At 35.1% G+C, this 24,655-nt stretch overlaps 1 protein-coding gene across 28 annotated transcripts in view; it reads left to right on the top strand.

Annotated features, from left to right (window-relative positions):
• LOC119640798 (basement membrane-specific heparan sulfate proteoglycan core protein) overlaps positions 1 to 24,655 on the top strand; it is a 205,498-nt gene that overhangs the window by 160,454 nt on the left and 20,389 nt on the right. For 13 of the 28 annotated variants that reach the window (XR_005247742.1, XM_038039037.1, XM_038039089.1 and 10 more), the window contains 22 exons: positions 202 to 341; positions 461 to 554; positions 2,880 to 3,053; positions 3,359 to 3,514; positions 5,452 to 5,562; positions 7,051 to 7,209; positions 7,609 to 7,878; positions 9,509 to 9,739; positions 11,147 to 11,218; positions 12,583 to 12,810; positions 13,139 to 13,525; positions 13,580 to 15,378; positions 15,437 to 16,943; positions 20,160 to 20,320; positions 20,389 to 20,569; positions 20,791 to 21,430; positions 21,490 to 21,752; positions 22,023 to 22,203; positions 22,269 to 22,666; positions 22,732 to 22,944; positions 23,009 to 23,342; positions 23,403 to 23,649. Coding sequence is in view for 27 of the 28 variants with exons in the window: in XM_038039037.1 (XP_037894965.1) it covers positions 202 to 341; positions 461 to 554; positions 2,880 to 3,053; positions 3,359 to 3,514; positions 5,452 to 5,562; positions 7,051 to 7,209; positions 7,609 to 7,878; positions 9,509 to 9,739; positions 11,147 to 11,218; positions 12,583 to 12,810; positions 13,139 to 13,525; positions 13,580 to 15,378; positions 15,437 to 16,943; positions 20,160 to 20,320; positions 20,389 to 20,569; positions 20,791 to 21,430; positions 21,490 to 21,752; positions 22,023 to 22,203; positions 22,269 to 22,666; positions 22,732 to 22,944; positions 23,009 to 23,342; positions 23,403 to 23,649 (7,946 nt within the window). In the remaining variant the exon portion in view is untranslated. The remainder of the gene's footprint in view (positions 1 to 201; positions 342 to 460; positions 555 to 2,879; positions 3,054 to 3,358; positions 3,515 to 5,451; positions 5,563 to 7,050; positions 7,210 to 7,608; positions 7,879 to 9,508; positions 9,740 to 11,146; positions 11,219 to 12,582; positions 12,811 to 13,138; positions 13,526 to 13,579; positions 15,379 to 15,436; positions 16,944 to 20,159; positions 20,321 to 20,388; positions 20,570 to 20,790; positions 21,431 to 21,489; positions 21,753 to 22,022; positions 22,204 to 22,268; positions 22,667 to 22,731; positions 22,945 to 23,008; positions 23,343 to 23,402; positions 23,650 to 24,655) is intronic. The other 15 variants (XM_038039211.1, XM_038039192.1, XM_038039196.1 and 12 more) reach the window with 10 other exon arrangements.

The following is a 24,655-nucleotide window of genomic DNA, read 5'->3' as shown; positions in this document are numbered from 1 at the left end:
TTTTTTTTTGTTTTTTTGTATGGCTCTCTAAAAACACATACTTCTCTTCCTCTTTCAAATCGAATTTCTGGTAAAAATTTCTGATTATGACTGGTCTTCATGATTCATCATTTTCTCTTCATCTATACTTCAAAATCATCATGAAATTAAAAAACAAAAAAAAAAAACAAAAAAAAATGAAACTCAATTCACAACATTTAGCTAAGAAAACATGTCTTAGTATGGAATTTATGTGTGAGAATGGCGCTTGTATACCATTAGAGAGTGTTTGTGATGGTGTACGAGACTGTGCGCGTTATGATGATGAAAGTTACGGTCTATGCAATTGTAGCAATGATAAGGTAAGAGTTGAAGAGATTTTCTGAATTTTTCAGAATATTTCTTTTATTGGGAAATATTGTAAATGTATTTCAATACTATCATAATCATGTGTATGTATATATAATGTACATATAAACAGTTTAAATGTGTACAAGGCGGTGGCTGTGTACCGAAAACGCAGGTGTGCGATGGCAAGCCTCAGTGCAGAGATGGCAGTGATGAGATCAGTTGTCGTAAGTAAATCTCTCTTCTTCATCTTCTTTTTCCTTTTCCTTTCCTTTTCTTCTTCTTCTTCATCTTCTTCTTCTTCTTCTTTTTATTTATTCATTTATTTATTTACATATGCAGTTATTATCTTTCACTCTTTAGTTTAGTGTACTGCACGTTTAAGCATGTTTAATCACGTTTATGCATGCATACCGATTGTCTGTGTTCAATATACATACATACATACATACATATATATTTGTAAATATTAAAGTTATTTTCTACAAAATTCCTAACAAATTCTTATATCTATTTCCTTATTGTATGCATGCGTATATAGACTAGAAATTTTTTTTGAAACTTTTTTTCAAATTTTTTATGAACACTAAGAATATTTGTAACTTACTTTTACGTATCTTTCTGTTTTTGTAATTATTTTGAAAAACATTGTTTTTTTTTCTTTTAATTTTTATTTTGCTTATCAAGCAAACCCAGTTTTAAGTATTATACGATATATGATTGCACCTGGTTTTTTTCACAGTATCTAACAAAATTTACTCCACGATTTTTGATGTCCATTAAATTAAACAGCGATAATCGTTTATCAGCTTAGGTTTAGACAGGTAGGTCAAGCAGATCCCTGAAATTAATCGGACGCGAAACTTCGATCATATGTTTATAAAACAAAAAAAATTTTTGTTATTTTTTAGGAGAAATTTGTTAAAAAGATGTTTCTCTTCTAACGTTTATGTAAATATTTCTCTCATATATATTTACAAAGATCATCACATATATAAAAAACTACTTTGTCCTAGAAATTCGTTAGCATAATTTAAAAGCCTTTGAAACCACGCTCCAATATTTGCGCTAGAGGGTATATCGAGTTGGTGCATTGTCTGTCCATACGTAGTAAGACGGTGTATTTTTTTTTTTTTTTTTTTGTGATTACCAATCTGCAATATGCTAAAGAATTTTCGAAATATTGTAGTTGAGGACAAGAGGATGAACATTATTAAAAATGAATTGTGTCATAGCATCTTTACCATAACACATCCACCTAACAAGTCCATTTTGAAAAGATCACTGCATCAAAAATGTAGCCATTTTAAATATTACCCCATAAAAATCGTTAAGAATAATATGTTTGCAAACAAAGTGAGTTTGGAAAATATAGATGGGAAGGGTGATTACCCTTCCAAGTTTAATTTTTGATTCATTAACGGATTGAATATGAAAAATGTGGACAGTCGAGAGCAGCTTTACTGCTAACACAGCTATCTGAAAATTTTTCACGAGTCCACCCGTGTGCTTACACTTCGCACTTCAACTCTTTGATTTGCTTTCTATTAAATCAAGTCCACGTAGAATAGATACTTTTTGGAGTTACGAAATCTCCACCGTAAACTCTAGATAACATAGACGTATTGCATTCTCTATTATATGCCTATGTTACGTTCATTTGCATATACGACACGCTCGCCATAAATTTCAAAGAATGTTTTAATGTATTACTCTTCGAGCAATTTCCGCGATCTAATTTGTGAGCAAATATATGGTCTAAAAGCATTCAAAGTAACAAATGCACAGAGTCAAGAAGGACTTGCGCCTGTGCTGGCACGATGAAACTTCCACTTAGCATCACATCTGTTCTCATCTGTTCATTACAATTCTATTATAGAAGTCGACTTTTTCACAACATATATGCCCTCCTTATTAATTCATTTCTCTCACTCATCTCATCTCTGCCGTGGAAGAAGTATTTCCTATTGGGTATAAAGAAATTTCACTTTAAAATACTCAAAGCAAAAAAAAAAAAAAAACCAAAATTTTTAAGAAATAAATTTTGATTTTTTGAGAGATAAATTAACACACGTAAGGAAAACCAAAAAAAAAAAAAAAAAAAAAAGAAGTGTTTCTCGTTCCCCATTCCTACCGTTCTTGCACAGTTAATTTTTGAATATCGCATCTTTCTCATGTTTCATTATTTTTTCTCATCACTTTCTTTTTAAAATCTATTTATTTATTTATTTATTCCTATTATAATTTATATAATATTTTATTTTTCAACTCTTAAATTCTCTGACTCAAAACATTTACTATTTATTTTCTCATTTCTTTCTCTTTCTGCAAATTTTATTTTCATGTATCATATTATCTTCTTTAATGCTCTGTCTCTCTCATTCTCTGCATAACTTTGTATGCCTTGTTTTTTACACATCATCATCTTTACCATAAAACTTAAATACATCAAATCGCTCATTTTTACATACAAACACTAATAAATATATATATACATAAAAAAATAAAAAACAAAAAAAAAAAACTGCAAAAAATAAACGAATCGGGAGTAGATTTCAATAGTAATTTCAATAAAAGTCGCAACATGGCTGATTGCTTAAGTTATCAATTTCAATGCGCTGATGGAATCTGTATTGCGGACTATAAGCTATGTAACGGTATAACTGATTGTCTAGATGGTTCGGATGAGATAAATTGTCCCATCAATTACGATGACACAAATTATGGTAACCAAATAACGCAAAAAAAAAAAAAATAAAAATAAATAAATAAATAAATAATTTTTTACGAAAAAAATACATATATTTCCAAAAATTTCGTATTAATATTAATAACAAAGCAAAAAAAAGGAAAATTAATTTTATTTATTTTAATATTAATTTTTTTTTGGTTTTTTCTTTTCATTTTACATTGAAACACCACCACATCACTACAAAAACATTCTACAATCATTCATCACATTTTATCATTTACCCGCCAAAAATAAATAAATAAATAATAAATAAATAAATAAAAATGAAACCATATAAAGAAGATTTTGATACTGATGCTGATACAACGTTTACTGAATGTGAATTATATGAATTCGAATGTGATTACTCGAAATGTATACCGAACGATAAAAAATGCGACGGTTTTGCCGATTGTGACGACGACACTGACGAATCAGATTGTCAGTCGTATACAGGTAAAATTTTAAAGACACCACCCTACCTCCCTCCCTCCCCCTATCAATATAACGGTTGCGGTTTCTGTTAAATTTAACCTATTTTTTTTCCCCGCCCATTCTTTGTGTATTTACTACCAAAAAAAATAAAAAAATAAGACGAACTTATTTACTCCCTTCAATCATATATAACATTTTTGTTTAATTAAAACCACAGAACACTGTCAACCAGATGAATTCGAATGTGATCAAAATTATTGTATACCTATTAATTTGCAATGTAACGCCCACGTGGACTGTAAAGACGGCAGCGATGAACAAAACTGTCATTATTGTCACGAAGGTTTCGCGTAAGCAGTTAATTCCACACTCGAAACAACTAAGAAACTTGCTTTGCTTGCTGAAATGAAAATGTAAAAAGAAAAAAATTTATAAAAAAAAAGCAAAATTTCCCTATGAACCTTATGCGTCCTATGAAATTATGATTTCCTGCAAACATAGCGTAATTTTTGTTAAGACACTAGTCCTAGTTGCAGGGTAACTTTAGTTTTATTTAAAAATATATCGATAAGTGACGCTGCACTTTTCGTTACTCATTTTCATTACTTCTTTTTAATATGTTCGCCATAAGTTTTGAAGATCGTTTATTGCGCTATCTCGACACTTGCTTATGCTTCTATGTATCAAATTGTTTAACTTCAAGTTTTAACCTATAACGAAAAGTTTCAATTCAAACGTGACTGAGAACTAAGTTTTCGAAGATGTGCATGCTTTCTTACCACGGTCCAGGGAATATATGAATGAATTTGTCATGACTACGACTTGAATCACATCATCCCGTAGAAACCCCGTAAACCGTAAAAAAAAATTTTGATCCAAATTAGACATGCCCAACACTGCACTCTATGAAAAGGAACGTTCAACTTAAACTTTTGATCTTCAGAACGCCGTTGAAAATGTCTTTTTTCAGCTCAGATTTACTCTCCTCCTCATTGTCTGATAGTTCTAGACTCCTTTTATCATACTGTTCATAGGACAGGTGTTACTTTTATTTTTAAAAAGGCCAATCTCTGACGAAAAAAATATTTGCATTTTTTTATAAAGGCAAAGCAAATTTCTTAATTCTTTTTTTTTTGTTTTTTTTTTTTTATAATAATTGCGCCAAACAATTTTAGTATCATCTTTTTTTTCTCTCTCTCATTTTACATATATATATATACATATATATATATACATATATATATATATATATATATATATATATTCAATCATGAAATATTAAAACAACAACAACTACAACAACAACAATGTATCACTACCGTCTCACCATCCCGCCATCGACATATTGCATAACTTAATAAATTCCACAAACAAAAAAAAAAACAAAATGTGGCAATTTTTAAAAATATACCCACGTCTATCATAACTGAAACATATCACCACCACACCGACTATCACCTACACCGAAATGTCACATTCAAACAATGACTGCGTGTGTTTCCATCATCATTTACTGTTGTTGCTTAAATTTTATCTGTAATGGCATATCACACGAAAACATTCATCAACTTTTATGTATGTGTAAAAATTTTACTAAAAACAATCGCAAAAAATAAACATACATACGAACGTAAAAAAAATGTTATGTATATGTATGTAGTTGTGACACGGGAGAATGTATTTTAAATAATTTACATTGTAACGGTAAAATAGATTGTACCGATGGTAGTGATGAGCGTAACTGTGGTAAGTTGTTATTTAGTTTAGTGTTTGCTTTTTTCTTCTCTTGTATGCACAATCTGGTTTGGAGCTTAGCTAATAAATTGGCCTATTGTAGATATTGCTTTTGCATATGCTTTTTAAGAATACCAAAAAATATTTTTTACCTTCTTTTTTTTTTTTTGTTTAATTAATTTAATTTACTGTAACCCTGAAATAAAAATTCTTTAAAAATTAAGGTGATTGTCCTGAATTAAAATTCAAATGCAATAACACTTGTGTTGATTGGAATATCCGTTGTAATGGAAAAATTGATTGTTACGATGGAGCGGATGAAGAGGGTTGTCAGGGTTGGTAAACAATTTTACTGTATCAATATTTTACTGGTGATTAGTATCAAAAAAATAATAAAATTAATGATAAAATCAAATATAATCATTCAAAATAGTAGAAAATATATTTTATTCGCCCTAGGGCGGATCTTAATCACCCACCACTCGCTATTTAGTACATTTTTTTATTCTTCAACTTTTATGCGTTTTATATGATTCAGACTTTTAGGGCTTCTTGGAAAACTGTGAACAAAAGTTTTGAAAATCGGCAAAGTTCCAATACCAGCTTTCGTCCACTCATATCTCATTCTCGTTAATTAAATTCTCTATTTTGCAATATTTTCCAAAATTAACAAGTGGACACTTTATATTAAAAGTTACGATATGTCCTCATTTGTTGAAAAACTTTGCCTTGACTGCATAAACTGCGTATTACGCTCTCATTTTTTGTGTGCGATGGTCGTTGGCGGCAGTCACTTGAATGCCAATCACATTTCTCTAGAACGGAAACTCACTATGAAACAGTCATCGAGACGGTGAGGAATCAACTGCTTGTTCAAGGTTTAGCAAACAGGTCTTCGAGCAATGTCGACAACTCCAAACCTTTGTAGTCGTAACTATGGGGACCACGGGGTCAGAATATCGAACTCTGATTTCGGTAGAGATCCTAACTTTTACGAACAGATCTTCAGAGAGTATCGTGTTGATTCTGCTTACCATAAACCTAAGAGCGTTAAATAGACCGAAGTAGGCAGATTGACTTCGCCTTGCCCACAGCAGTAGGTTTGAATCATTACCAAACTTTCATATCTGATACTCCAACTTTGATATAAGCCTTCTCGGATCTAGGATTGCCTTGCAAAGTAGGGGGCGACAGTTATCGCTTACATAAATCTTTGATTTTCATCTAATTAAATCGTCGATATGATTGTGATATGAGTTTCATTGACGAGACTGATTTTCCCACCAAATTACCGGTTTTTTTCAATATTATTTAACGCCAGTACGCCAAAGATATGTTACACATAAAGATAATGCCCTTTAATATAGATAAGGTTCTTAAAGCTTTTCCTCAAAATACACCGTAAATTCTCGGGAACTATACGAAAATAATGAATTTAGATCACACACATGTAAAGAAAAGAAACTGGAATAATTTCCACATAACTTAAAGATTCGCTGTTCTACTGCTGCTACCGGAAATGAACGTGAGGTGCATCAATACCCAGACAGACAAACTTTTAAAATCTCAATTGTCATGAACAAACATGCAACAGAGATCTTACCTCTGCAGCAGTTGAAATGAAGACCATTGTGGTGGGTGTTAGAAAAACAAAATCCCTCGCCCTTGAAAAAATCCCCTCAATTCATTTATTAAGTCTTACTATTCCATAAGATATCATCATTTTGTAGTTATCTCCATAAGTTCATCCCTCACAAAAAAAACTCATAACACCATGCCCTACCTTTTTTTTTTCTCTCTTCTTCTTCTATATTATCACTTAGAACCCTCTGAAAGCGATCTAAATTTATCAAATAATTCGTGCCGTTCTGATCAATGGCAATGTGATAATTTGTTGTGTATTAACAAAGATTATTTATGTGACGGTCGTACTGATTGTAAAGACGGTTCAGATGAATCCATTAAACAATGTGAAAAAACCGGTAAAGTCATAAAACGATCTATAGTTAAGACTAAACTAAATTTAAGTTTATATATATACATATATATATATATCTGAAAATTTTAAAAAAAAAAAAAAAAAAAAAAAAAAAAAAAAACATGTATAAAATGTAAATATTTTGCTTTAAAAAAACCTCTCTAACAATTAAAAAAATGTATATCATTTTATCATTTCATAAAATTTTTAACATGAAAATACTCTTTTCTTTCCTTTCTTCCTTCTATTTTTCAAATAAAAAAATAATAATAATATAAATGAATAAATAATAATAATTGCCTGCTGCTGCGATCTTCATACATATGAATGTGCTTGCTCGCTCGCTTATTCTCATCATCCTTTTTACTACATATATATATCAAACGTCATTGCAACATTAAAGTTACCACCGTTCTAACACCGGAAGATTGTCGTGACGATCAGTTTTTCTGTGATGATGACTGTCATTCGACATCGCTACGTTGTAACGGTCATTACGATTGCCTTGATCGTAAGGATGAGCAAAATTGCCCACTTGGTTATCCATTCCCTACCCGTCCACCACCTATCTTCCCTTGTCCCCAACATACATGTTCGAATGGCAAATGCTACAGCGAAAATGAACGTTGTGATGGCACACCGCAATGCGATGACGGTTCAGATGAAGCAAACTGTAAGTTCATATGCATTTTTAATCAAAACTCATTTTAATTCTATACGCAAATAGGGAGCACTTCTATATAATGCAAAAAAGAAATTTTCTTCAACGAGGAGTGAAATCACTTTTAAGTTTCAGGCGATTAATCATTTTTGTTTCCCTTACTGCTCAAGCCACTAACTACATTAACAATACAAGCGTTTTATCAAATTAGAGCGTCTCAGTCGGTCCATGCAGATAATTTGTACACCCATTAATAAGATAGACCTAGAAGATATTTCTCTCAATTTTTAATTTACGGTACCTTATTCGCAATAACTTCGATGTGCTTCATCATCATCATGTCCTTCTTTCATTAAAATCTTTTATTGTATAACGCCATGGGCATAAAAATAAATGAAAAGATTTTGAAATAGGCCTTAGGAACTTATTTCCTATATGAAGTTCATGAAAATAAGCATATATGTGAGAGATCGTGCAACATTGATGAACGTATTCTCATATTTCATGCCGTCCTTTACTTGATCAATGAAACTTAACATTCAATTTGAGATTCAAAAAACCTCTTAAAAAAATAAACAAGTTGCTCTCTGGTCTAGTATAGTCGATCGGTATTCTTGGTAGGCTGTTAATCGGATGATTTGAGCGACACGAGACGATTAAATCACTTAAGGAAAGCCATTCTGATTGTTTTTTGGCCTTAGCAGCATTTGAATCGCCAAAACATGCCTGCTAACACTTTACATAGACTTAATCCAACCGCAGGACAGAGATTGAGACAATATCGAAACGCGTCGATTTTATGGGAGTTTCGAGAGCTTGCGCTGACATCGTTTAAGAATTGAATTATAGCTTGCAATTTTGGATCTAATCTAGGAAGAAGATGACCAAACTTTGGTCTTTGGTCTAAATTTTCCAATGATTAGATTTCTTCAACTATCTGTACTCCTTAAAACCGGTTTCCTGATTACTGTGTCGTGAACTGACAAAAGCTATCAGCACAAAGCGGATTAACTTAAAATTGATTTCGCTCCTGAGAGAGATATTTTTTTATAAGATTTCTAAAAGCACAGAAATTTTGATTTTGCAATTCACCAGCTTTTTTATGTATTCTTCTCAAACTCAATTTACTAATCACTATTCTCTTCTATAAAAGCTTTCTATAAAAATATTTAAAAAAATAATTTTTAATTTTTTTTTTTGATAAAATATAAAATTTATATACAAAACACAACTACAACAAACAAACAAGGCACCACATGTAAGGATAATGAATTTTTCTGTTACGATCATCAATATTGTATCAATGAGACTCAACACTGTGATGGCTACTATGATTGTAAAGATTTCTCGGATGAGCAAAATTGCATCGGTTAATATTTGAAAAAAAAAAAAAAGAAAAAACAAAAAATGTTATAAAAAATTTTTTGCTTTAACCTTTCCGTTTGGCACGTGTAGAACTTAGACGTTTTTCGTCAGCATGTTTACCGTTAAAACAAGTGTATATACTTTAGATAAATTCCTTTACAATCAATCCTTTCTTATTTTTGTTGGCTTTTATAAATGTTTTTTGTAATAGAATTTTATTTAGGTTTTGATTTATGAAAAACTTTATTCTAAATGCATTGAAAATATTTTCTATTAGGTTGTGCTGCTGATCAATTCCGTTGCCGCAGCGGTGAATGTGTACCAGCTTATGCCCAATGCAATGGCTATCGTGAATGCCCTGACAATTCGGATGAGGATGATTGTTTGGATCCGGCACGTACCTGTTTATCTTCACAATTTCGTTGCGATAACGGTCAATGCATTAATATTTTGGCCCGCTGTAATGGTTATACGGATTGTGCCGATAGTTCAGATGAAAAATTCTGCAGTAAGTTCCTTAATCAGAAAAATTTTAACTGTAAGGTTCTTTCGCAGGAGCGCCTCTCATAATTATTTTTTCATTTTTTTCATTGGCGTATGACGTATTCTTTTTTTAGCCATAATTTTTCGTCTTGTTGACTCCAACGTAAAGTTGTTCTTTTCTTTTGTTATACAAACGCAAATGCAAGTATTTACGCAGATGATGGCACCATCTAGAACTTAGCGTAAAACTTGGCATAGCAGCCTCGTATTAAAACGGTAACGTTGCTAAATGTCTAAGAAGATTCGAACTTCTCCACACATCATCGAAATCTTCGCTTTTGGAAGCGATTATAAGTTTATAGTGCTAACGCATGTAAGGCTGCTGCAAGTAAAAGCATTACAATGGCACTCAGCTATCCATTAAATTCCCTACAGCACTTTGCTTAATACAGTTAATCTTATAAAGACTTTTCAAAATAAGACGTTATATGAGACTTAATCGAAAAACTGGTCCGATCCGAATCATTTTTAAAAGTGTTCGTCCCTAAGCCCGGTCTACCAAATTTTATCAAAATATCTGAAAAAATTCGAAGGAGGTTAAACACAAGAATAAAAGAGGGGCAGATAAATTTAGATCGATATAATAAAAGCATCTATTCGACGTCCTTATTGGTCATGTACACATGCTCACAAACTTAAAACACACTTGTACCACAAGTGGTATACAATATAAAAAGAAAACTTTTAAAAACTTCCTTAAAACATATACTATTCCATATGTGGATGGCAGACTTTGCAAGTTGAGAGAAGACAACGTAAATGGTGCGCTCCTGCTAAAAACCTGGTATCTTTTTTCTTTTTTAATTTGGCATTATCTTTTTATCTTTTACTGTCACTTTTATTTCTTACATTTTACATAAAATATCTATAAATTCTTCATCATCATGCTCATCATTTCACTATATTGCTAAACAAAAATCATTTGTTCTGCATAAGAAATTTCCAAAGAATCTTATATTGACTATGAAGGTCCTTTAAAGGGATCTTTACAGTGCGGTGGTTTTAATATGTATCAGTGTGATAGTGGCTTCTGTATACCGGCTTATAAGCGCTGTAATGGTGTTATTGACTGTCCCCACGATATAAGTGATGAATTGGATTGTGCTCCTCTTTTGAATAATGAAATCGATAGTAAGTTGTTTTGTTTGAACGAAGATGACAAACCCCCGATTCTTTTCAAGGAAGAAAAGAAAAACCACACAATTCCCTCTACCTTAGGAGATATGTGCATAATAATTTTCACTGTCATTAAGAAAACATTTTCACTACTAATAATAATAATTTACAGAATTAGCAAAGAAAAAAATAATAATAATATATATATATATATAATGATATTTTTAAAAACTATAATAAATATATATATTTTTAGCACGGCCAACCACTGCCAGTCCGCACCAGTTAACTTTGCGCACCTATCCGAACAACCAAGTGATCAAAGAAAGTAAGTTTCCCAGTTCAAATAAATTCTAAAACTATTTCAAAATTTACTTTTAAATAGAAAAAATAAATTTGGAAATTATATAAAATTTTTTGCGTTAAACATTATTAATAAAAAAAAAAATAAAATAATATTAATTTTTAATTATTTTTCTTTAAAACATTCCCGTTCTTTTCTCATAAAAACATTCCCTCTAAACGTTTTAAAAATGCTTAAACAAAAACAATTTTTAAAAAATATATATTAAAACAGGATATATCAGGGAGGGTAAGTTTTCCAAGATATAATAAAAAGCATTTTGCTATAGTATAAAAATTAAGCACCTTTTCAACACTAAGCACTCGGAGAATATTATGCATTTCACAAGATAAAAGTATATAATGCTGTAAATATCACCAAATTATTTATATAATCTAGTAACTCTGCAAAAATGTATAAAAGCGATGGATGCTTCAATAGGTGGATGGGAACGAAAACTTAAGGATTACAAATCAACATAATTTTCCTGCTTCAGTTACCGAACCGTAATTTGCCTCGCTAAAACGCAACGAAAATCGACCGTGACCGTTCAAGAACTGAATTGGTATAATTCTCTAGTCCATCGTCAACGTATCGCCATACTTCTTCAGGCTTTATACATTTTTAAACCCATTCAGCTTCTCTTAATTGAATACAATTAATTAACTATTTCTTACAATTAATACACAAATCGTTCAATACGTTTTCAGCGTTCGAAAGTTCCCACTTAAGGGAAAACTTAAATATTACAATCAGTTATTAGAAATGAATATATTTTAAAACTTTTTTCAAAATTCTTGAATTCTCTATTCATGGGTTCACAAAGGTATAATATGTTGCCTTTTAGTACGACTGCTTAGACAATCTTCTTTACTTGAAGTTGTTTTTTTTAGCCTGAGCAATCAGAAGAAAATGTTGGAAAATAATTGCGTGTTGCTTAGTAAAAGAAAAAAGGATTTCCCTCAAGAGGAAAAGAAAACTGGACAGAAAGGCCAAACACAAAATGACTTTTTTAGTGATTTCTTTAGCAGCTCAATCACTCTAGGCTACGTAGAGTTCCTACAGTTGCCGCACAATACACTGCTAGATTGCCATTCCACGTTTAAATAATATAAATTGATTTAACATATAGTCTATGTAAATACGCTTGCAATGACTATAGGACTGATTAAATTGAAAGCAATGCTAAACACGCTTACCTTTCGCGCCCTATATAAAATGTAAATACACATTAAGAAATTTTTATTAAAAACTATGCTAGTTGTGCTTGAAGAATGAATAAATCTAAAAAACAGTTTTGGCGCTTTTCGCTATAATTTTCTTTTCTTCTTTTTTTCCCTATAAAATAGGTCGTGAAGCTGTGTTCCGTTGTCGTGATGAAGGTATGCTACGGGCTCGTGTTCGTTGGACTCGTCCCGGCGATCGACCTTTACCGGCGGGTTCTCGTGATATAAACGGACGTTTGGAAATACCTAATATACGAGTTGAAGATTCCGGTACTTATATTTGTGAAGCTGTAGGCTATCCCCGTCACGTCCCTGGACAGCAAGTTTCTGTGCAACTAACCGTCGAAAAATGTAAGTAGGAAAAAATAAATTCCAAGCTTCTTTCGAAATTGATTAAGTCTTGCTCCCTTAACGTGCTTTCAAGCAGCTTGGGGTAATGATAGATACCATATACCTTCAAATAAAATTTTATACGGCACAGTGCCTCACATAGGTTTGGAATTTTTCGGCTTAGGTAGGCTTCACTCTCATAGCGTTAAAAAGATATTTCAAAAATTTTCGTTTCTTTTCTTTGACTTAAACGCTTCATTTATGGAATTTTTGACCAAATGGTAAAAAAGGGTTTTCATTTTAGATTTAATGAAATTGTCATTATTGATATTTTCCTTTTTACTTTTAGATAATCCTCGCGATGAACGTATTCCAGCAGCTTGTTCTTCAACCCAGGCTACTTGCATGAACGGCGAATGTATAGATAGATCGCAGATATGTGACGGTATCCCTCATTGCTCGGATGGTTCCGATGAGCACAGCTGTTCCCACGGTCGGAAATGTCATCCCAATCAATTTATGTGCCGTAACTCCAAATGTGTCGATCGTGTGTGGCGTTGCGATGGAGAAAACGATTGTGGCGATAACTCCGATGAAGAAAGTTGCGATCCGGAACCCAGTGGAGCACCATGCCGTTACGACGAATTCCAATGCCGCAGCGGTCATTGCATACCGAAATCCTTCCAATGTGATGATACGAATGACTGCCGCGATGGATCTGATGAGATTGGTTGCAGTAAGCAAACAATTTGTTCTATTTTTACTTTTTTAAACCATATTTTTTACTTAGTGGCTCCTGATAAAATACGTGATCCACCTCCGACACAGGTCCTTAAGCAGGGTGACTTCCTTAACATAACTTGTGTGGGCGTTGGTATTCCCGTACCAGTGATAGTTTGGCGACTCAACTGGGGTCATGTACCCGAAAAATGCATATCTAAGAGTTACGCTGGCACTGGCAACTTATACTGCCCTGACATGCAATCTAGTGAGAGTGGCGCCTATTCCTGTGAGATTATCAACACCAAAGGCAGCAAGTTCACTACTGATACCTTAGTTACTGTGATAACCCCAGACAGACCTGGTGTTTGTCCTGCAGGCTTCTTTAATATGTTAGCTCGATCACCTGATGAATGCATCAATTGCTTCTGTTTCGGTGTTTCTAAGACTTGCAAAAGCGCTGATCTTTTCACTTCTGTAATTCAAGCTCCGGTTAGTTCACATCGTGTAGTTGATGTCGAATTGAGTCCGTATAGTAATATTGTGATAAATGAAGCTCCCGCTTCCGGTATGATGACTCTCCTTCATGGTGTACAATTCCGTGCATCCGATGTTCATTATGGCGGTGGACGTAGTGCGCCTTATCTAGCTTTGCCAAGCGAATATATGGGCAATCAGTTGAAATCCTATGGCGGCTATCTTAAATACGATATTAATGTCGTAGGCAGTGGACGACCGACGCATCATCCTGACGTTATTGTTACGGGCAATGGTTTCACTTTGACCTACCGCGCTCGCTTGCAACCTCAAGTGAATGTGCCTAACAAAATGGAAGTTCAGTTCAGTCCTGGAACATGGAAAAAACCGGACGGCCGTTTGGCTACGCGCGAAGAAATCATGATGATTTTGGCCAATGTGGACAATCTTTTAATACGGTTAAGTTATATTGAAGCTACGGAACGTGAAGTTGAACTTACGAATATTCTTATGAACTCTGCTGGTGCACATGATCATGGCTTGGGTCAAGCTTCATTGGTAGAACAGTGTCAATGCCCTAACGGTTATGCAGGAGACTCTTGCGAATCCTGTGCTCCAGGCTACGTGCGTCAAAAAGGCGGCGCATGGCTAGGACGTTGCGTGCCATTCACTCCTGTTCCGTGTTCGCCTGGTACATATGGTGATCCGCTACGTGGCATACCTTGCCGAGAGTGTCCTTGTCCACAAACGGGTAGTAATAATTTTGCGAACGGCTGTTCGCTGGGTCCAGATAGTGAAGTTACCTGTAACTGCCATGAAGGCTATACCGGACGTCGCTGTGAAAGTTGTGCCCCGGGTTATCAAGGAAACCCTATACTGCCTGGCGGCCATTGCTATCCCGTACCCGAAAGTACTTGCAACGCCGAGGGTACCTACTATCCTCATCCCAATGGTACTTGCGAGTGCAAGCAATTGGTGGTGGGACCACGTTGTGATACCTGCGCTCCTGATTCTTTCCATCTGAATGCATTTACGTACACAGGATGTATTGAGTGTTTCTGTAGCGGTCTAACCAACACATGTACCAGTAGCTCATGGTATCGCGATCAAATTGTCTCCAACTTTGGTCAATCAAGAGCACCTCACGGCTTTACTTTAATACGGGATTACGATGCTGATTATCCCTCCAATGTGGACTTTGTTTCGACAGGATCATCATTATCTTTCAGCAATGCCCCGACAGCAGAACCTTTATACTGGAGTCTACCTGCGCAATTCTTGGGCAACAAAATTAGTACCTACGGCGGCAAATTGAATTACACTTTAAGTTACAGTCCTATGCCTGGTGGTCTGATGTCGCGAAGCACTTCACCCGACGTAGTTATAAAGAGCGTAAGTATGGGACATTACTATATAGGGAACATCTCTTTAACTTCCTTTTTAACGATAGGGCGAGGATTTGACTATGATTCACTACCGCAAGACGGGGGTTACTCCTAGTTCTTCCAGCTCTTATTCGGTTCCCATTGTAGAAAGCGCATGGCAACGTTCTGATGGTCAGGTGGTTAATCGTCAACACTTGTTAATGGCCTTATCCAAAATTGACGCTATTTATATCAAAGCCACGTACACTACCAGCACTAAAGAAGGCACTTTAACACATGTTTCATTCGATATTGCTACGCCCACAAACACTGGTAATACTAAAGCTGTAGAGGTAGAAGAATGTCGCTGTCCTGAAGGTTACATTGGTTTGTCTTGCGAGCGTTGTGCTCCCGGTTACAAACGTAATCCGGAAGCTGGTTTATATTTGGGTCTCTGTGAAATTTGTGAATGTAATGGTCACTCCCAGGAATGCGATGCCGAGACTGGCGTCTGTAAAAATTGTGCCCACAACACAGAAGGTGACAATTGTGACCGTTGTGCGTATGGCTACAGCGGCGTAGCGACCACTGGCACTCCATACGACTGCACGCCCGGAGGTGACTATTTGCCGCCACCTCCTCCTGATAACCAGACTTCATGCTCTTATTGCAATCAAGCTGGCACAACGTCTTGCGACAATGGATATTGCTACTGCAAACCAAACGTGCAAGGCAATCGTTGCGATCAATGTAGACCTGGCACGTTTGGGCTCTCCGAACGTAATCCAGACGGTTGCAAGGAATGCTACTGTTCACACAAAAGCACTACTTGCACTTCAGCTTCCTTATATCGTCAACTCATACCGGTTGACTTTTTCGAAAATCCACCCCTTCTTACTGATGAAGAAGGCTTGATAGCGGATACCGAAAATTTAAGCCACGACTTTGGAGCCAATGAATACATATATGGCTATACTTCTTTTACACCTAAGTATTGGAGTTTGCGTGGTTCAGTATTAGGAAACCAATTATACTCTTATGGCGGAGCTCTTTCCTACGTACTTAGTGTTGACTCTTACGGAGAATATGTGCCCGGCAATGATATAATTCTTATAGGCAACGGGATGAAATTGCTATGGTCACGTCCGGTGAATGAACAAGAAAGCTCAGATTACAGTATACGCTTACATGAAGAGGAAAATTGGCATACCATACAAAGAGGCGTTATGCAGAGAGCTTCACGCACAGACTTTATGAATGTACTGTCTAACTTAGAACATCTGTTAATTAGAGCTACACCCAAAATTCCCACAACACGTACAGCAATACGCGACGTTATACTAGAACGATCCGTCGAGAGACCGATGCCGGGTTCAGAACATGCCATCGATGTGGAGGTCTGCTCTTGTCCAAGCGGTTATGTGGGTAGCTCTTGTGAGAGTTGCGCTGCCATGTTCTATCGCAACAATAACCGAGATTGTGTTCCATGCCCTTGTCAAGAAGAAGGTTCCACGTCGTGCAATTTAGATGACAGAGGTTATGTGAAATGTCAATGCAAACTTCATTACACCGGTGATCGTTGCCAATATCCAGGTAAGTTAGATCAATAATGAATATTCGACGTAATCAATCACAGAAATAATAGAGAAATGAGTTAATTTGAGTAGATTGGCAAGTTTAGATTGATATTGAAAGGTAGAGAAGGTGATCTGTGAAATAAGGAATATTTCGGTGGATATATTATACATTTGAAAGTTCTGATAGAGACCCTAAGAGAAGTTTTTAGTTTGTAAATGATCATTTTTATTCTTATTCGTTAACATTTTACTTAATTATTAAACTTTTCATTTCCTTTTTTTTTCAAATTTCGCACACACTGAAAATTTTTCACACATTTCACATTCACACACATATTCATCTCTCCAAAAAAAAAAAAAATAAATAAACAAATAAATAAAAAAATCAATAACACTCGACTCACTGCTAATCACTACTCAATCGCATGCCAGCGGAGCCAGTTATAAAAGCACCGCCTGACATAGTATACGATTTAAGGCACGGATTTTGTTGTAACGGTTACCAATTCAATATCGAAGCCAATCAAAGCATAGCCGATAATGAGATCTTACAAATATACCGCGGCAGAGAAAATATAGGAAATATTACTAAACTGCAGTATGGCTGTAATGTCAGAGGTTCGCACAAATATTTGCTTTTTTTAATACTTCTTCTTAAAAAGAATTCTTATAGTAATTAATTCAAAGTAAATTTTGCCAACTTTTAGAATACAACAACGATTTGTCGTAGACCTTCTAATCCAGTACAAAAAAAAACCAAAAAAACCTTATAGAAATGGTTTAGCTTTGTAAAAAAAAAACATCTTTGGATTTTACTCTTCTACTTAATATATATGTAAAATTGATAATTATTGTGTAGTGAATAAACCTAAAATCAAAATTAAATTAATTTGTTGTCTTCTCCTCTTGTTAGCTAGTGGTCTTTTTAGTACACAAGTATAAAGATGAATTATAACTTACAAGTATTCCCTCCAACCTTACTTAGCATTTACTGTAAGTGTAAAAATTTGTTGTTGACTTGAAAACTCTATGTTTAGTTATTGCCACTGAAGTAATTTACAACCGAAGCCACAAACAAACTTTTGTAAAAAACAAATTTCAGAAATTTCTAGAGTTGGATTGAAAAACAAAACCATACCGGCAAATTACCATGTATGTCATAAATGTTAATATAACAGACAGGAACCACCCAAATACGAAATAGTGGTTGATATATTTCTTATAAAAATGTATTTAATAGATTTTACTAATATATCATTCTAATGGGTACGAATTTTTACAAGTGATTAACACATTTGAAATTTACAAAATAAAACACTTCGCATTATGAAGGTTCCCAAAAAAAAAAAAATAAAAAATGAATTTTATTAAGCCCGCTTCCTATGACTCTAGGTTGTAGACAACTTACAAAAATAATTAGTTCTTATCATGCTTGACATTGCTTGTAGAAATCAATTCAAAATGCACGAGGCTAGTGTGATAATTATATTTTTATATCGTAAATTAAGTTCCAAACTTTTCTTATTCTGACGAAATCAGTTCACCTATTGACCTGCCTCCAGTCGCATTTAGAACCAATAATAAATCGTTGGATATATAATCTGATGCCTTTAGTTTTCTTTTGCCGGTTTATTTTTTGATACAAGAGAGAATATATTTGAATATCGAAGACTTTATAAAGTAAATTTATTCTGCATTAGCGTGCAGCTCCACTTGTCTGCCGACCTATTGTCTATGGAAATGGTGATTCCAACTTCGAAAAAACAGGTTTAAACACAAATCTTGTCTTCTGGCTCACGTGAGACTAAGCTCATAATTAGCAAATACCGTTAATTACGCTAAAGATCTCATAACTTGTGTTATAGCGTCGTTAAATCAACAAAGTCCAGCCCATGCTTCGCTTGCCATTAAAAAATACAGCGGCATACGTTTTATAAACAATTTGCATTTCGTTTTATTTGAAATATATCTATTGGTACGGCATTGTGATACGACATGCTAATTGAATACCGTATATTTACATTGCATTTCGTAAAAATGATAATTTAATGAAACTTTCTCATATCAACTGCCTTCGATCGTAAAATCGAATCCCCAAAAATCTCGATCGCATATCACCATAGATTCTCTCTTATTTATTTATTCACAATTCAAGACCGTTTTGCCCCATTTAACAGCACTATAGACATAAATTGTTTCATTCATCACGTAATAAAAAAGAAGCAAAACTAACTCATTCTTTATTGCCGAACAACTTGCCTTTCATATTCTATGAGTTCCATGACTTCTATTAGTTTAGAAATATAATGCAGTTCATGTCGATAATTTTTAAAACATTGAAAAAAATCCTTGGGGTAAATTCAGACCAAATTTATAGGTTTTTTTGGCGAACATTCAACTTAAATGTAACAACAAGTTGCTCTCAAGTTTGGAATTAGGGGTCTGTTGAAATAGTTCAGAAATTTTCTTCAACCATGATATTTAAATAATCAAAATGCTTCCCACAAAATGACATGCTAGTAAACCAATTGGTTTAATTTCCATTACTCAAAGTATCAGCCGAAGCGGATTAAAGTAATGAATCCTTAGTTTAATAAATAGTTTACAGTACATAAATTAATGTAATTAATATAATTGCAGTACATGAATTTTGTGTTCAAAAGGCGTTACAGCTTTCTAATCTAAACACTAATCATACTGTCCTCGTCTGTTCAAATTTTAATGAATGTTTCAACCATAGGTAGACGAAAGAATGCATTCGCACTCTCGTAATAAATATTATTAAAGTGAATCGATTCTGCTGAACATTAAGATCCGATGATCGCTGAACGATGTAAAGAATTTAAGCATGTAGGTTTAAACAAAAGATAGGATTTAGATAAAGCTAAGATTCCGACTTTTACATATAGAAGAACAATAAAAATTCAGCCTTAGCGCAATTTCCGCTCTGTGTTCGTTGTCTTGACAGCTCGTCGTAATATAAATGCTATGTAAAGCATTTCGTAAAACTTCAAATGTGAATCACTTTGTCTTAATATTTTCAATTTTTTGTAACGCAAAAGTAGTTAAAACTTTACTAACACTCTCTCTGGTTCCCCTATTCCATCTCTAAATCATATTCATTGTCACTAATACTAGAATTGGTGTGTCACACATATATGTATTTGGAAGATTGTAGCTCCAACGATTTGCGGGGCAAAGCGTTTCAATAAATTTTTAATTTTTCATTTAGATGATTATGAACCAGAACGCCCAACTTCACGTCCATCTACACCGCCAGATTATGATTATCGGACCCAAATAAGCGTATCGATAGCCCCACCCGAAATTACTATCATACCCGTGGGTGGATCAATTACGCTAACGTGTACCGGTCGCTTAGTTTGGAACAGCGTAAGTAGTAATTGCCGTTACGCGAAGTTAAAAACCAAAGTTTGAAATATCTATTAATTTCTAAACAGAGTCCCGTTATCGTTTCATGGTATAAACTGAATGGTCAGATGCCGTATAACTGGGAACAAGATAACGGAATCTTACATTTATATGACTTACAAATACACGATTCCGGGGTTTATATATGTCAGGCACGCAATAACGACACCCAACGTATTTACGAAGACAAAGTATCGATTACGATTACGGGTAAGTATAATTAATACAGTAACATTTCTATCTCAGAATTTGGTTAAGTAAAAATTTCTCTCATTATTACCGCCTACATATGTTTTTAAAATTACAAGGATATGCCAAAGAAATGTTGGCTAGATACGGTAAAGACTTTCTCAAAGCAGAGCAAACGTCGATTACCAAATCCTTAATTATTTCACATTTTCTAATTACATTTCCCCTCTTCCTCTTCACAGAAAGCGCTCGTCGTACCCCGGCCAAAATTGAGAACCTTCCTCCGTATGTAACTTTCGATGAATATCAACCTAATCAAATTGATTGCGAAGTTAGCGGCAATCCCATGCCCACTGTTATTTGGACACGGGTCGACGGTCAAATGTCCCGAGAAGCTCACACAGAGGAATCACGATTGATATTCGAGTCACCACGAAAATCAGATGAAGGCAGCTATCGTTGTCAAGCCAATAATGGCGTAGGCTATGAAGAAAAGTACACTACCTTACGTGTAAGACCTACACGTCCATCGCCCCCGACACCACCCAGGGAAGTAGTCTACATTGAACCACCTTCATTCAATGGAGAGCCAGGCAGTTATGTACGTTTAACGTGTCAACCCACCACCTCAGTCGTACTAATCTATGAATGGAACAAGGATGGCTACCCAATTTATCGTACACACAATCTAATCATTAACGCTAACACGCTGGAAATACGTGAATCCACACAACGTGATACAGGTGTCTACACTTGCATTGGTATTGATTACCGTGGTCGCCGTAACTATACATCGGATGCTCGAGTAATTATTGAAGAACCGCGACCCCCATATAATGGTGGCGGCAGTATTGGACCTGTGGAGCCGCCCTTACCCGGAACGTAAGATTTTTATTACATTTCATATTAATTCAGAATTTATAGCTGTGGTGTGGTTACAGGGTACCACCCAGCGTCAAGCGTTTGCCTGAAGAGAATCTTATAATACAAGGACACGACTTTAGTATAACATGCGAGGCAAGTGGTACTCCGTATCCTAGTATTAAATGGACAAAAGTTCACGAGTCATTGGGAGATAATGTGCAGCAAACTGGCAGTGTTTTACGCATTATGAACGCCCGTCCTGACAATCGTGGCGTTTACTTATGTATAGCTGAAAATTCCGCCGGTCATGATCAAGCTAGTACCGTTGTTGACATTGAACGTAAGTTTCTCCACTTTTTTACTGCTTTATATACGTAAACTTATATTATTGTCATCAAAAAAACTTTGTAAGTTAATTTACTCTCTATTTTTTAAATATGCTTACTTCCACGGGAATACTGTTTTCCCTTTCATTTTGTATTTTTTAAATCTCATCTATAAATTTAAATTGCTTTCAAAGTTCAAAAAGGAGTTGGTAATAAGAACGTTCCCAACCATATACTAGTTATTTTACTAATATGTACAACCACCATCATTTCATTGATTGCAGCCCGTGAACATCCCACCGTCGATGTAGAACCGAAAGCACCACAAACTATAACTGCTGGCGGTCAGGCTATGCTATATTGCACAGCGAACGGTATACCCGAACCGATAGTCCAATGGCGCCGCGTGGATGGTCAACCACTTTCGTCTCGCCATCAAATACAAAACGAACCCGGTTACATAATGTACGCTAAGTGACTTTGGCGTTTAAAGCGTTCCCCATTATTTACTATGATTTTTCTGTTTACAGTGTGAACGATATTACTTTGACGGATGCCGGCGATTATGAATGCGTGGCAGAAAATGAGGTTGGCAAAGTTACTAGCGTTACAAGCATACGTGTCATTGTCCCCCCAATAGTTGAATTGGAGCCAAGTTTGGAAGTGTTAAGTGTCACCGAAGGCGACGAAGTTAAAGTATTGTGCACAGCCAGTGGTTTCCCCAATCCCAATGTCCAATGGATAGAATTCGATGCACATCCCAAGCTTGGCACATCAATATCAGAGCATCATAATCAAGCCTACTTGGAATTCTATCGCGTTACACCACAGCAAGCTAAAACCTATAAATGTGTGGCTACCAACGAGGGTGGTGACGACGAACGCTATGTAATGTTGGACGTTAAACCAAGACGGGGAGACGCTACTGGTAAGAAATCATGAGATTTCTACTTAGTCCATATATTAAAAAATATTATCCTTCCTTACGTACAGATGACAGCGATGTGTATTACCCACCTCATCAACCCCAACCGTCTTATCAGCCGCATCCACAGCCACCTCATCGACAACCGACGCATTATCCACCCTCTTATCCAACACCACCTGCTTATCCACCGCAATCTCCTTATCACACACCAACGTCGCTACCGGAAAATATCTATCGCACAAAATCTGGGGAGGATGTTCAATTAACTTGTAATCTAAGTAAGGTCGAAATTTAACAAAATTAATATGCAGGTGAAACTCTTAAAATAAATTTCAATCTTAGCGTCTTATGGGCCGCCTGTACAAGTACGTTGGACACGTTTGGATGGTAGTCCCTTACCAGCGAATTCCTATAATGATCAAAATACTTTAATAATAACGCGTGTTACCGACCAAAACGCCGGCAAATATCTTTGTAATGCATATGATAACCACGGTTCAGTTATCACTTTCCATATAGCAGAATTAGTGTTGGTACCCATACCACACATTACATTACATCCTCGAATGCCTATTTACGTGACTGCCAATGAAAATGTTGATATTTATTGCGAGGTGGAAGGTGAAGAGCCTATTCATGTATCTTGGCATGCCGAAAACAATCGCCCTCTCCCGTCGTAAGTGCTGGACGAAAATTGCAAGCGTGAGTAAATTTCTGACACCAAATTTCCTTACAGATCTGTCCATATAGAGGGTCAACATTTGCGTTTCATTTCAATAACTCCCGCTGACGCAGGATTGTATTACTGTTCCGCTTCGAATCGTTACGGCAACACTACCGAAAAGGCTCAAGTTGTAGTTAATCGTGGTCATACATATGAACCGCGACCATCTAGTCGTTTTTATGAATTGAATGAAGGCGATACAGTGAGCATGACCTGTGATGCTCAACCCAGTCACACGCCAATACGAGGTGAAGTGATGGTAAGTTTGAAAACCAAATAAATGCAACGGTTATAATCGCCTTCAGACGAATCCACGTAAATGCACATGTACCAATATCGCAAGGATATTTTGTTAATATTAGGCACGTCAATGAACTTACCATTCAAATAAAAATTTTAAATAACTCTCACAAATATAGAACCTTTTAGCAGGAAGATCATGGCATTTAAGTCCCAATTCTTCGCCAATCTAAATTATTTGAATTATTCCCTCATTTGCCAACGTTAATCAAAATAAACATACCGATGAGGGGACTTAAATTTCTTGTTAAAAAAAATTCAGGTCGGCCGATGTACGTTTCTCTGTCGGTAGAATATAGACATAAAGAGAATGTTACAAATACATGCAAGTATATTGGTTCAGAAAAGCGGAAAGCTCTATACCTCCTATAATAGATAAATATTTTCAATAATTCGATTATATTCACCGTCCGTAAACCGTAGGCAGAACTAAAGCGTTGTGTTAAGGCAATATTTTGGGTAGCATCTGGTTGTTGCATTTTGCTTAAAACAAGCATTCCTCAGTACTGAAATCTTTGGTTAAAGAAAGTAAATGCCATTGCAGAGATCAACATGAATTGAGCACTAAACAATTAATTGTCGTCTGCATTAAGCTTCTAATGCGAGCAACTTGAGCTTGATTATATGCAAAGACTCCGTTAATTTAAAGGTGAGCCCCCTTGCTGAGAATTATTGCTACAAAAAAGTCATTTAGGAAAACATATGGTCGCAGGCCAATGCATTAAAATTGCCTTAGGCATTATGATCGTTCCTCTTCAGGTTATGAATAGCCCATATTTCATTCTTTTAAATTATTGAGGATATGTAGCGTAGTCTATATTTCCATATAAAACAGCACTATTCACTATTGCGACGGAAACACCATTAAGCACACAACCTAATTCAATTTTCTTCGAAAGACGCTCACCTTTATTCACCTTATAAAAACAAATTCATAACAAATTTACATAAATTTTTGCTCTACT

This window comes from Glossina fuscipes, unplaced genomic scaffold, assembly GCF_014805625.2.
Source record: "Glossina fuscipes isolate IAEA_lab_2018 unplaced genomic scaffold, Yale_Gfus_2 0, whole genome shotgun sequence".
NCBI classification, from domain to species: domain Eukaryota; kingdom Metazoa; phylum Arthropoda; class Insecta; order Diptera; family Glossinidae; genus Glossina; species Glossina fuscipes.
Note: the sequence above shows the minus strand (reverse complement) of the source record. Positions and strands in the feature narration are given on the sequence as shown.